General features: G+C 37.9%; 1 protein-coding gene across 3 annotated transcripts in view; it reads right to left on the reverse strand.

The window, feature by feature from the left end:
* Positions 1-2,212: 2,212 nt before the first annotated feature.
* The window catches only part of IFIH1 (interferon induced with helicase C domain 1), a 40,772-nt gene continuing 29,716 nt past the window's right edge, over positions 2,213-13,268 (reverse strand). For 2 of the 3 annotated variants that reach the window (XM_038422467.2, XM_038422471.2), the window contains exons 11-16: positions 10,884-11,140; positions 8,473-8,622; positions 7,149-7,310; positions 6,433-6,623; positions 4,580-4,673; positions 2,213-4,483 (exon numbers count right to left, since the gene is read on the reverse strand). In XM_038422467.2, the coding sequence (XP_038278395.1) occupies positions 4,301-4,483; positions 4,580-4,673; positions 6,433-6,623; positions 7,149-7,310; positions 8,473-8,622; positions 10,884-11,140 (1,037 nt within the window). In that variant the 3' untranslated portion in view covers positions 2,213-4,300. The remainder of the gene's footprint in view (positions 4,484-4,579; positions 4,674-6,432; positions 6,624-7,148; positions 7,311-8,472; positions 8,623-10,883; positions 11,141-13,268) is intronic. The other variant, XR_006277970.1, reaches the window with a different exon arrangement.

Consider the following 13,268-nt stretch of genomic DNA (forward strand, 5'->3'; position numbering starts at 1 on the left):
CTTTTGAAGCTGTTTTCCCGGTGCCATGAATAAACCTCTTCAGTATTGTCTGTGCCTGCCTGATTCTTGGGGAAAAGAATCTCCTTGCTTCACACAACCCCATCTGGACCCCTGAAGGCAACAAAGCAATAGTGTCTGCCTCAAATCCTGCAAATTCTGTATCTTGGCCCATGGGCTCTTACATCAAAAGTTAGTAAAAACAGAAAATAATGTTTTGCATGTTCAGACTGATGAGTAATACACAAAAGAGCAGCTTCGGAGATCTCAGTACACAAGTAAGCAAAACTCTCTCAGATCAACAGATCTGGACTCTACCATTCAGCTCTCCCTGCATATGCCATTAAGAGCTGTACATATTTAGGAAGAACACATATGAGTTGAATCAATGTAGATACCAAGGGAGAATATTTTCCTTAGAATCAGATTTTTGACATGCTATATGTACAGCTTTGGAGAAATGTTATATAAGCAAAATGTTACGTAAGCAGCCCTCCTTTGCTGAGAGAACCTACGCCTGGCTTTTCCTTGCTGTACTAGGGCATGAGCAAAGGGGAACCTCACGCTGTATGAGCAACAACTTCAATGTAGTTTCTAGTCACTTAAGCCTGTTTGCTCCACCCCATGGCAATTTCACATGCTCTGAGCGTAGGAGGTCAAACAGCTTCCAAAGCTTCTATAGTTACTGTAACATCCAGCTAAAATAAAAAGAACCTGTTGATCCTGTCCCTTTAAGACACACTGATATGAATGGTACTTAACTGACAGTAGAGTCACATTCCACCCAAGCCAGTCAGGTCCTAGTGGATGGAGTTAGGAAATAGCGTGAACAGGAGGGAGTAGACCGCCAGTACCACTGGGAAATGCAGCAGCAGTGAAATCTATATAGGGTGAAGTTCATATGAAACTTGGGGAGCCAAATCTCATTTGGAAGTGGAGAGGCTCATCAGCTTTGTAAACACAGGCCCCCTTAAATTTGGTGCCCAAACCTATGAATTTAGATGCCTAACTTTAGGTACCGACGTTTCAAAATGTTGACTGAATGTGAAGAGAGAGATACAGGTGTACAAAGTATATTACTGACATTATCCAATTACTCTTCACAACACCTGTGCCAGTTAGGCAGGTAAAGTATTATCCCCATTTTACAGATGAAGAAATGGATGCATAGAAGTGTGTTGTGTGCAGGACACCTGACCAAAAGTGGATGGAAAAATACAAAATACATCGGACCCTTGCTAGAACACGGGATTTGGGATACACGCGCGGTACCACGGTAATGCGGGGACCGCATTATAGTGGGGACCACGTTAAAATGAATTCCCATTAATTAAATTTGGGATCCAGGGCTGCGACTATGTTATATGCGAATTTGCACTATATAGATGTGTGTTCTAGCGAGGATTCGGTGTACAACTAAAATCTAGTGCAGAAAGAAATCAATGGAAGCCTAACTTACAGTAGCCCTTAACTGAACTATTGTGCACTCTTAAGAATCCACAAACATAGCTAGACAAATTCTTAGTAATTAGACATGGTTTTTTCCTCTTCACATCTGTCAGTAAAATCAGAGCTTTAAGTGCAAAATACAATCAGGAACCTTGTTTTTGTGGTGGATTTGTCACTCTCCTGGAGGATTTTGGGACCATAAGGCAATAAATGGAGATAAAACTAGCAGATACAGATAAGACAATTTAGTCCCATCTTTACAACTTTGCACTTCCTGGATGAGCAATATGAGTTTTACAACACCATATGTGAACAAACACACTGGAGTGGAAATTGCCTATCCAATATGTGAACTGGAGCTTCAGTATTTGGTGTCATAGGTTATGCACGATATAAGGATGGCACACATACTTAGTTGGTCATGATAGAACACCTACCAAGAGCCATACCATAAATCACAAGTATGTTGGCATAGCATAGATGACTTACTCAACAGAAGCCAAAGGTATGTGTATGACATAGCCTCCTTTCATTGCCATGCATACATGTGTATTTGGGTTTGTAAAATGTGATCTCAGCCAGGGCAGAATAATCAACAGCTCCCAGTAGTACAAAGCACTGAACTGGGATCAACTTCACCCTAACTGCTAACAATATTACAGTAAAACTACACAACATCTTTATTTCTAGGGATGTATGAGAGGCATTGGTTTGTAACATTTTTTAAGAGAAGGACAAAAGAGAATAATAAGGACATAAGGCTGTGTACTGAAATTAATAAAGCTTTTGTTTATAAACTGTATCATACTTTACACAATATATGAGGAGGAATATCATTATAGATTAGATATATACCATGTAAAATTCAACCCCCATGTGCCATGTTCTATTTATCCTCCAGTATCCAACTACCTTTGTTGTTAAGAGTATCAATAAAGGACCTGTAAAGTACTGTCTCAGAACATTTGAATGGATATAAATCTGTTGGCCTTCACACTTCTGACGTCAGAAAGTAATTTCCATCCATGAAGTAGTAGTTTATTGGGTTATTTATAGGTCTAAATTATTCAGTTATCCATGCCACAATTTATACAGTTTATGCACATTGTAATCTACAGTCTTCCTGTAGTGGAAAACTTATAATCAGAATACACATTTATTTTTATAACCCTATTATTCATTAAAAAATGTTCTGCTATCACTTCAGATGAGCAGAACATCCAGTTTAATTGAAATATGGGCGAGACTGATTGAGGTGAAGTCAAATTCAGCATTTATCTTGAATAAAAAACTTGATGCTCAGTGAAACACAGCACCGCTGTCGGCAGGTATTTTTACATGCTATCTAAATGTTTTCATAAGAAATACCAGGCTATTTCTTCATATCTACCATGAAATTTAGTTTAGTAGTATTTTTAAATATTAAACATTTTAATGCACAATGAAATTAAAGGAGCAAATACTAAAATTGACTCCTGAGTCAGAGATTCCCATGAGTTATCTGAATGACTAAGGCAAGAATTTAAATAAAATATAGACCTCAGATGAGCCTATCAGAATAGACATTGACATATGTAAATTAAAATTTAACATTGTTCCATACCACAGTTTGTTGATATCTGTGTTAAGCTACTGTTTTCTGCCAGTCATAATTTATGTTACTGTTTTTTTTAAATGTAACAATTTAATTTAATATGCCTAAAGTGTGGTCAGAAGTCCTAACTCAACAGATTTGCTCCTTGTGGACACTGATTCTTTAATAAAAACAAGTTCATACTACTTTTTACTCCTGTTAGCAACATAAAGCTGGTATACATATGAGAGAGTGAGCTGGATTACTTTCCATCTTCTGCATAATCAAAAAGAATTTTTAGCTATGTTTCAACTGCAGGATCTTCACCAGGAGTTGCAGAACAATGCAGTTGCACCTCAACTGCACTTTTGCAGATCTCATTCGGGTCCGGGTTACCAGCAATGATGCTCAAGCCAGAAAGAACACAGGTTTACTTTCAGAGATCCCAGCTTGAGTTTAAAAGGCTGACATTTAGGAAGACAAGACAAAACCCACACTTATTTTACTTGTAAGGTGAAAAAATATGTAATTGGTCAATGAGACAAATATGGAACCACATGATGCCATTTTTGAAGTCACTTTTTAGAGCAGAGCTGCACTTTAAATTGCAAGAATGGAAATCCTGGCCCTACTGACGTCAATAGGAGTTTTGCCATCAACTTCAAATAGGATCACGATTTCACACCAAATGTTTAAAAAATATGTCATGAAGAGAAGCTTCAACAATTACTGCATATGAATGTCTATGCACTAATGGTGACAGGAAATAAGCTCTATCACAGCTTACAGAGATTATTTATTAACAGGCTACATTATTTTATCTCCAACATTTTACACAGTCTTCTCATGTTACTGCACAGGTAAAGTTTGTATTTGTCACTGAAGTTCTCGAATTTGAGAGGCTGTATATTTAAATGGGTTTAAATACAGTGATTTTTCAAACCATATTTTAATAGTAGTTTAGTTTTAGTCTGACTACGTAACACATTTGGAAGTCACCAGCTGATGGCATAAAAGAAGAGAAGCAGAGTATTCTGGGAGACAACACTAGGTAAATCTACTCCCCTCACTGGCCTCCTCTTTCAGGACATAGTGCAGAAGTGGAGACAGCAAGGTCATCTGTGCTTCTGAGTAGTAGCAATGTGAGCACGGGGAAGGATGTGTGGAAAATGACCAGCTTAGACCTCTTTTGCATACAGAAGGCTCCTAGCAGTGGAGTCTGATCATAGCAGTCAAAATAATGCTGAATATTTGCATTTCTTTACATTCTTGAACAAATTCTTAATCTTCGTCACTGGAAACATAATGCTCTGCATAGTCAAAGACAGGGAACTTGATTGGCAGCTCTCCCCATTTTTTGAAAATTTTGTTTGAGGTTTTCTTATCCTTGAATACAACTACAAAATTTCTGATCTTTAAGCAAGGCAGGTCTATACCTCGGTGCACCATCATATTTCCCCAAGCCTGAAAAATGTAAGGAAGATGATATTTCACTTAAAATATTTAGTGTAATCAGACAGAAATATGTTGGCACAAAATAGAAAAAGGGAACACACTTACTTGCCCACAGTCTTTGCATGTAATTTCACCATTTGTTTGGTAATCGGCATGTTTTTCTTGCAGTGTTTTATTTTCTCTTATGCTGTAAAGGTCCCTGAAAATTGACAGGAAAGATTAATCAGATTGCATTATCCTTTTTACAGCAGAGATGGCCTTAAATACAGTACACTGAGACCATAACTGCTGAAGTAAGATGTGGGCGTAAAATGGCCATAAACTCTGTCTGACCCTTGTGTGTGTACAAGACAATGCAAGGGCAAGACAATGACAACTGCACTCTGTATGCACCTCTGAAGGTAGAAACTACTCTCTAGTAGCTCCTACTTAGGAGATGGGGAGAAATGGTGACATAACTGACCCTCCCTTCTCTATGCACTGGCTATCAGAGCGTACCCTCCTTAGAAAGGAGGGCATGCTGCACGCTCAAATGTGGTGATGCAGCTGGTTCACTCTATGTGCCATAGAGCTTTGGGAGAAATAGTGTGTGGGAGTAGGTGGTTCCGCTTCTGTATTTCTTCTCAATGTGGAGCTGTGCCTGGTTCTGAAAATACAAAGCTACAGAGTGCATGTACTTCATTCTGCTAGTTATTCTACTGAATGCTTGATGTTTGGAGTTCCTAGGCTATGTGAAAGTGTTAAAAGAATTATTAATCTAGTGCTTGGGTAGGCAACTGCCAACACTATACTAACAAGGTTGGTATGCTGCTTACTGAGCCCTTTGTGGGGACTCCTTATTGTTTTGCTATCATAGAAACTAGTATTTACAACTGCTGCTCAACTTTTCTCTAACTCCCCATTTTCACTTTTTCTATAAACATTCTCAAACGTTCTCCTAGACTGAAACTTCAGCAAGTGGTCTCAACCAAAAGTAACTTTTGGGGCAGTGCTCAAGGGTCGGGAGGAGTCTGATATATAGCTAGTTCACAGTGAAGAATAATTGATTGGCAAATTGGAAATAAAACACACACCCACATACACACTCCACTGTAAGCAATTACAATTTCTTTTGTGCAGCTGCAGCAAGACATTTCTAACAGTATTTCAGTTACATTATGATCAATGGGTGAAATTTACCCCAACACACACCGCATCCCCATGCAACATCTTAGGATTACTGTTCCTCACCCAGCATTAAGGGTTTAAGCAGAGTTTGACTAGCGTATAGAGCCTTGTGTAGGCCCCTTTATATTGGGTTATTTTCCCCTTATGGTATTATGGAGCTCAGCAACTACAGTGTTACAGCTATAGTTATATATCTGCATAGTACCATAGCTATTTTATTGTCTTCAAATCTGTAAAGCCGTGATGTTTAAAACGGACTGCAAAAATAACTGCACAACTCCAGAGGGCCACACAGCCTTTTTCCCTCTATTTGTTCGCTTTTCTATCTCTTGAAGATGCACAGAAGTTAAAAATTAGCTTAACATTAAAGTTGCAAGTTTAATATTAAAAAACCTGCTAAAACAGAAAACAAACAGGCTGTATTGCAGTTTGCAACATTGCAGATCCTTAGCATTTTCGGTTACTGGTTGGACTGTTAATTACATGCAGTCTATACAAAGTGACTTAGTCAATATTGCAACTGGAACCTAATCTTTTTCATTTATTGACATTTCATCGTCTATTCAGGTTAGGGCCACCATGCCCCACCACCTCCTCAGCTGCACCAAAACCTTATGTAGCTGAGGACTGAGTCCTCCATTTCTTACTAGCCAGAATTTGGTTGACATATCCCCCAAAATATTTTGATATTTTATTTTATAGCAGCCACAATGTTAAGGGCTCTTTGCAGATATACTGACAGTAAAACAGGTTCCTTTCTCAAAGAGAACAAGTAGTTAGGTAACACTTACTGGAACTCCTTTTTCACATTGACATGATGCATGTTTTCTATAACTTGTATATCTTCCCCAGAACATTTCAGTTTGTGGCAATTTTTGCAAAGGAAAGTTATTAGTGATGGATTTGCCTTGTAAGTCTTAAGCTGATCTCTCTTTGCCTTCATTTTTTTTTCCATTATACTTTGCATCTGAAAACCCTGAATCTAGAAGCAGAAAAACAACATTGTCATATTCTGCTGAAGCTACAACAGCAGATCTATGGAATGGAAAGATTTATTTCCAAGTTTACTTCCAAAATTCCAGACACTTGCAATGAATACAGATTCTGGAAATGGAGACAGTTAAAAGGACACAGTCAACTTTAAAAATCACTCTTTTGCCCAACAATTTATGTCTGGCTCTTCTTGTTACAAGTAACTCCTAAAATGACTGTCACAAAGATTTGAGAACAGTATTTTTCTCTAAAATTTCAGTAACTTTACTTTGTTCAGAATCAGTTACACCTAGTTTGTGTGTGTTTTTCTAACATCATAAACAGGAAAGAGAAAATGTTCTTTTAAAAACAGGTAAATGTGACTGTAAAACAATAAATATTGGCATGAGGAATTGGGGGCAACTATTGTACCATTTAACTTTTTTTTTAAAATAAGATTTTGTGTTGACAGTGTTCCTTTCAGTCTTCAGACCTGTTTTTCTTTATAAGACAAAGTAGGAGTCAGAGGCAATACCTTATTTAAATATTCCTCCTGCCTCATCCTTTGGACACGTTGAATAGCTTTATACATCATTTGCTCACGAAATATATTAACATTTTCACGTTCAACAGCTCCCGATCCACCTGATGCCACCAGTACATAGGTGCTTTCATCAGCTCGAGCTCGGCCCCGGGCCTGCAGTTTGCAAGAAACATGGCTTAGAAATCCTGCACAGCCCTTCACGCGGCCATATTCATGTAACTAAAGATGTTCAGTGTTTCTTACTTTTCTTACTTGAATTTAAGAGAATAAGAATCCCTGTGCAGTATATTTGCAGTTAAAGATTATTCATCTGGCTCTTGGATAAATAGCATTCTAATACCCTAGGCTGTTTCTATAGTGTGCCATTAAAGATAAAACACCTAGCATGTGGGTGTTAAGAGATATGGTGCTAAAGGGATCATGAGACAAAAGCTTAGAGCCTGAAAAACCCCCCACAAAGTGTTGCACACGCAAACCCCATATTAGTTCAGACACAAAATTCTAGCATTGACACAGTGGCATTTTGGGATGCAAGTGTTCCTTTGCATGTGTTATTTACCATATCAAATACCTTCACAATTCTATATTCTGTTCATTACTTGGATTGTAAACTTTTCTGAGCAAGGGTGTCTTTTGTTATCTATTTGTACTGTGTCTAGCACACCTGGGCTGGGGCCTCCAGATTCCGAAGCAATACCAATAATTAATATTGTCAGTGAATGATTTGGAATTTTTTTCACTAAAAAACCTTTGTCATTTATCTTTGTGGGGGGAGTTAGTAAATGAAAGCTCATTAAATCAACAGAAAGGGAGGGGGTACACGTCTCCTTCTGGAGCTCCTTCTCCAACATGGTACAAGGGAGCAAAGGACAGCCCTTCACATTTGCTCTGCCCATCCTCCCTCCTATCTTCAGGAAGGGCCACCACAGATCTTAAATATTGTGAAGAGTTTTGAGCAGGCACTTTGCACCTGGGTGAATGTCACATGTGCACAGGCAGTGGGTGATGCCTGGAAATGGCCTTAGTATAAAACTGTGTAAAACACCTCTCTAAGCATCTTCCCCTTAATCCACCAGGGTCCCAAGATTTGCTCCAAATAGGATATGTACAATTCTAAAAATCATCATTTGAAAACAACTGTCAGAGAGCGCATAGCTCCTGTGCATCACCTCCAACCTTCCTCCTCAGAGAAAAGAGTTGTTTTGTTTTTTAGACACGACAATGAGAAATGCTGACCTTATTTAAAACCACAACAAAAACGCACCCCAAAATACAAACCATATTTAAAAAAGACTCATGTTGTAAACTGACATACCTGCACCATAGCTATTTCATTGGTGACAAGACCATAGCGGATAACTATGTTACACTCTTTGATATCCAGGCCTTCTTCAGCCACAGTAGTAGCAATAAGTAGGTTGACTTTCCCAGCACGAAATTTACTGATGATTTCCCTTTGTTCATTCTGTAAAAACAATTCCAGTAATTCGATTCAATATATTAAACTTTGTGTTAACTTCCAGAACCTAAAACTAGTCACCCTTTCCTTTCTTTAAAAAGTTCAGTGAATTATGGCCAAAGTTTGAAAACTTGGGCACTTACTATCAGGCACCATATTTATGCATTTTTAAGGGAATAAGAAACTACATCACTGACTTAAATGGGTACTGTAGATGCACAGTTTGAAAAAAAAAAATCAGGTCACTTTTATTTAAGCACCTAATATTAAACGCCCAAATGTGGAAAATTTCACCCTGTAATGTTAGTGAACTAGGAGGTGTCGGAAGGGTTGGACAATACTGGTTCTTTTTCTGTCATTAACAGCAGCACTGATAGGAAAAAAATAAGGTCCTGATTTTCAGAGGTGCTGTGAATATCTGCCACCATTTCTGATATCAACTGGAGTGATGGGGCTCAGCACATCCATAATCAGGCCTAAAAGGCTTTTTAAATTTCCCTATCAGAATTATAAACATTTTAATGTAAAATTTTCCTCTTTAGATAAACAGCATAGTGACTTGGCAATGAAAATGCTGGAGCACTGACCAGGCTTTTAGAACAAAACAATCTTGTGTACAGGGACATGTGACATCTTTTGAAATCTTTCTACATGCTCTGTTCAACTTTAGAATCTAGAGGCTTTCAAAGAAAAGCTCCGTTTGCTCTTTTATCATTATACCATATTGAAAAAATCTTCATATAAATCAGAATCATGTCTCTGAGGGAACAATTCCTAACATATTTTTAAACTGAGAAACCCTGATGTAAATTGATTCTGTCTAGCATGTAAACCACACTTTTTTTTTTTTTTTTTAAAGTGCTGAAATGACACAGTCTCATTGGGAGCTAGAACAGGAATACAAGAGGAAAATTTAGGCAATTAGAACATTCATTTTTGAAATCTGAATAATTTTTGGCTGCAGAAAGTCACAAAGAAAGCACAGTCAACAAACAGAATAGCACGAAGTAAACCAAACTGAGTGATTCATTGTGAATAATATTCATTGTGAATTTTGGCAATTTCTCATTCAATAATTATCCAGCCATGGTGTGAAGCATATGGGCCTATGCAAATTAAGTAAACAGCAATACAAGGAACAGACAGAGGTCAATAACATTACAACTCTTTTGTTTTCAATTTAATACTAAATATGACAATAAGTATTATTTTTGTTTCTTAAAATACAATTTTAGAGAATAAATTGTATCTTACAAAAATTAGTTTAAATATCCCACTTTAGTGCCAGAATATATATATATAAAGGGCTCAGGTCTGTCCTGCCCAGGCTGCCTCACTGAATGCAAGGGTATGTACAGATGTAACAAATGACAGAAGTCAGTTCATTGATGTCAGTGAGCTTGTACTGAGCGTCAGCCAAGTGGAATTCTGCCCGTTATTTGAAATCTACCTTACTTACCGTGAGCCCAATCCTTTGAAAACAATTGGGGATAGTTCTCATTGCTGTGAGTAGGACCATTAAGTGCTGCTCCCAGTGGTATTCGTAGTAGGGACCCTTAACACAGAGTTCTGGGTTCTTCCATGGAAGAGGTGACATTACAAACACACAAAAACAGAGAACTCCCAACAATCCCTGCTCGTTTGGCCTTTGTAAGATCATCTCTTCTAGGGGAACCTTGGGCCTTGTCTTCACTGACACAAAGGTCTTTTGTTATGAGATAACTAATGCATGATAGAATTTTAGAGTGAGTTAATTAAGAGGAGACCAGGCACTTGGAATTTACACCAGGAGGTAGCAAGTTCAGCACTATACCTTCTGCCGTCCTTGGCTACAGTGCCTTGTCTCCACTATGTTTGTACTGGTATGGAATGTTAGTTGTAAGATGGTAAAAACACCCCTTTTTTGTTAGTGAAGACAGCTCAGAATTCTGATCTCAGGACTCAGATGATAAGTGAGGGAGGGGTGGCCTAGTTTTCAACAAATGTATTTTAAAATATGAATAGACTTTGTACTTATGTAATGCTTTTCAACTAAGCCTCTCAAAGTGCTTTACAAAAGGTGGCTAGGAGTGCCCCCACTCTTCAGATGGAGAAATGAGTCACAAAGCAGGTAGGTGATTTGAACAAGATCACACAAAGTCAGACACAGATGTGGGACTAGAATTCACTCCCAGTCCTCTGCTCTAACAATTAAGACAAGCTGCCTCCTTTAAATGTAAACACATTTTTAACACCACTCCTATAATTACATTTTCTGTTCTAGTTACCTGAGTCATGGGTTTAAATTCACTGTTATGACCAGCTCCAATAAGGTAGTGAGCTTTAATTCCTGCTTCTTCAAATTTTGTGTTGTCCTTAATCCACTGAAAAAGGGCAAATGCACTTTGCCGAGTCTTTGTGAAGATAATTCCCCTAGCTTCATCGGTCTTTGTGAACTCCTCCATTAAGGTGTTTCGCAACTGTGTCAGCTTCTCATTTTCATATTCCGGCTTTCCAGCCAACTCTTTCAGCTGTTTCTTTTTTGCTGTAAAAATAAATATAAAACAACAAGATGCCATCATGTAAATAAATGCTTTAGAAAAGTCAAAAAGCAGAGAGAGTTTATATTTCTCCCATACACGCTTATTCACACCACAGTATGAAGGGCTGGGACACAGCAATTTACCGTACAAACTACTTTATGTTACATTTTTGGGTGTCAGGTATAAACAACACTTTAGCCCTTATACTAATCTACCAAACAGCTTGAGAAGTGTTGGCAGGCTTCATATTAAAAATCCCTACATCAAGACACACGGGACATTAAAACTGGAGTGCATTTGTGGGGTGGTGGCTTTGAGAGGACAGAGGCCATGCCCACTGAGGCACTCTTGTAAGGATGCCCCGCATGGACAATTTCCATTGCATGTATGAAGCGCCAGGTTTGGCTTATTGTCTGAAAAAAACGTTATGCGTTCAGTGCCTTACAGAGGAATGCAAAGTATGTTAGGTCCAGTTTCAGCTGAATAGCCTTAGACTCGTCATTACACAATATGTTTGCCATAGCACGGGAGGAGCATATAGTGAATTCCATCACACATAATGTGCTTCTTTGAGGGAATGAGACTTATTAATACTGTCTTAGAATGTAATCAAATATTGGAGGCATGACAAGTTTCTTTTGTCCTTCTAATTAGTTAAAACCATTACACAGTAAAATCTACAGTAAGGACCACCTCCCATAGGCAACCCCCTGTCTTAAACAACAGAGAAAAATTAATGTAAACAAACATAAATTTCATTCCCAGTGTCACTAATGCCACCTTCAGTAACAAAATGGAATAGATTTTTAATTTACTGTTCCCTCATTAGGCTCTTTGAATTTCATTCACTTTTGGCAATGAAAAATAGGCTAGTCTAAGTTTTACTTTCTGAGCCATTTAACTTTCTAGTTCTCAGATATTAACCCGATGTTGACATGTTCAGGCTGCAAACATTTGAAGGGATTTCCTTTAAATATAACCCTTCCCCCATTGGAAGTTAAAAAAAATATACATCAAACATTTCTACTGTGACTTGTTGTGCCTATTAATCTCTTTGAGGCTTATCTACAATAACGTTTGTTATCTATATTCTGTAAGGACCAGGCATATTTTAGATGCTGCTATTAAATATTTTACAATAAATATCTGTAAGTTTGGCTTTGCAGCATGGTTTCACAAATCCTAAATTTTGGGACCTAATTTGACAGGGCCCTTTCTCTGTAGAATATTCCCCAGGTTTCCACCACACTGTATGTTTAGTAAAAAGCCATTTCTATTAGGAAGCTATTTTGCCTTGCTTTCTATGATGTGTGCATACTTGGTGGGGGAGGCACAGAGGGTTTGTATTTATAGCAATAAAGAACATAACACAACACAGACTTCTAAATTCTAGAAGGCAAGTAGGACCTGGTCCAAATTTTCAGTTGGTCCGATCCTGTTCCCAACAAGGTCTATGGTAATTATATTAACAATAATCATAACTTTCTCCTCTGAATGAAAAGTAAAAATATGGTGTGTGGTTTTTTTGGCACAATGGTTTGAATTCAAAGAGCCATAACAAATTAGGAGCATAGCTTGCCTTATTTATTGCACTAAAAAAATGTTAAGTCTAGCTGCAATAGGCCGAGACTACCAAACAACTATCCACATGACAGAACCACTCCTACAATTAGCAGTCACTGTTGTTCTTGTTGGCAGCCTGAGAAGAAGGGCAGAGGATATAATGATTATGGATGAAGAACCTCGCATAGCCCATCAAACCACCATCTGACAGCAATAAGTTTCAGTCATCAACCTAGACTGGATTCACACCAGTGACCTAGACATGAGAGACCGTATGTTTCACAATTATCAATACCCAGAAACTTCAAGTACCTGACAGACTCTGGTTGATATGCAGTAAATGATCTCCTGAACTTGTATTAGAAATATGCAAAATCTTGAATATGAGAATATATTTTTGTATAACGGACTATACCATTAGACATGAAAATATCATATGATGCTGACAGGGTGTTTAATATATTTTATACAGTGACATACAAACCCTATAGCACTGAATCCCAGAAAAATGTCCATGAACTAATAAGTACCCATGCAAATCACATATTACAATGTCAGCTGTGTATA

This window comes from Dermochelys coriacea, chromosome 11 (assembly GCF_009764565.3).
Source record: "Dermochelys coriacea isolate rDerCor1 chromosome 11, rDerCor1.pri.v4, whole genome shotgun sequence".
Taxonomy (NCBI): domain Eukaryota; kingdom Metazoa; phylum Chordata; order Testudines; family Dermochelyidae; genus Dermochelys; species Dermochelys coriacea.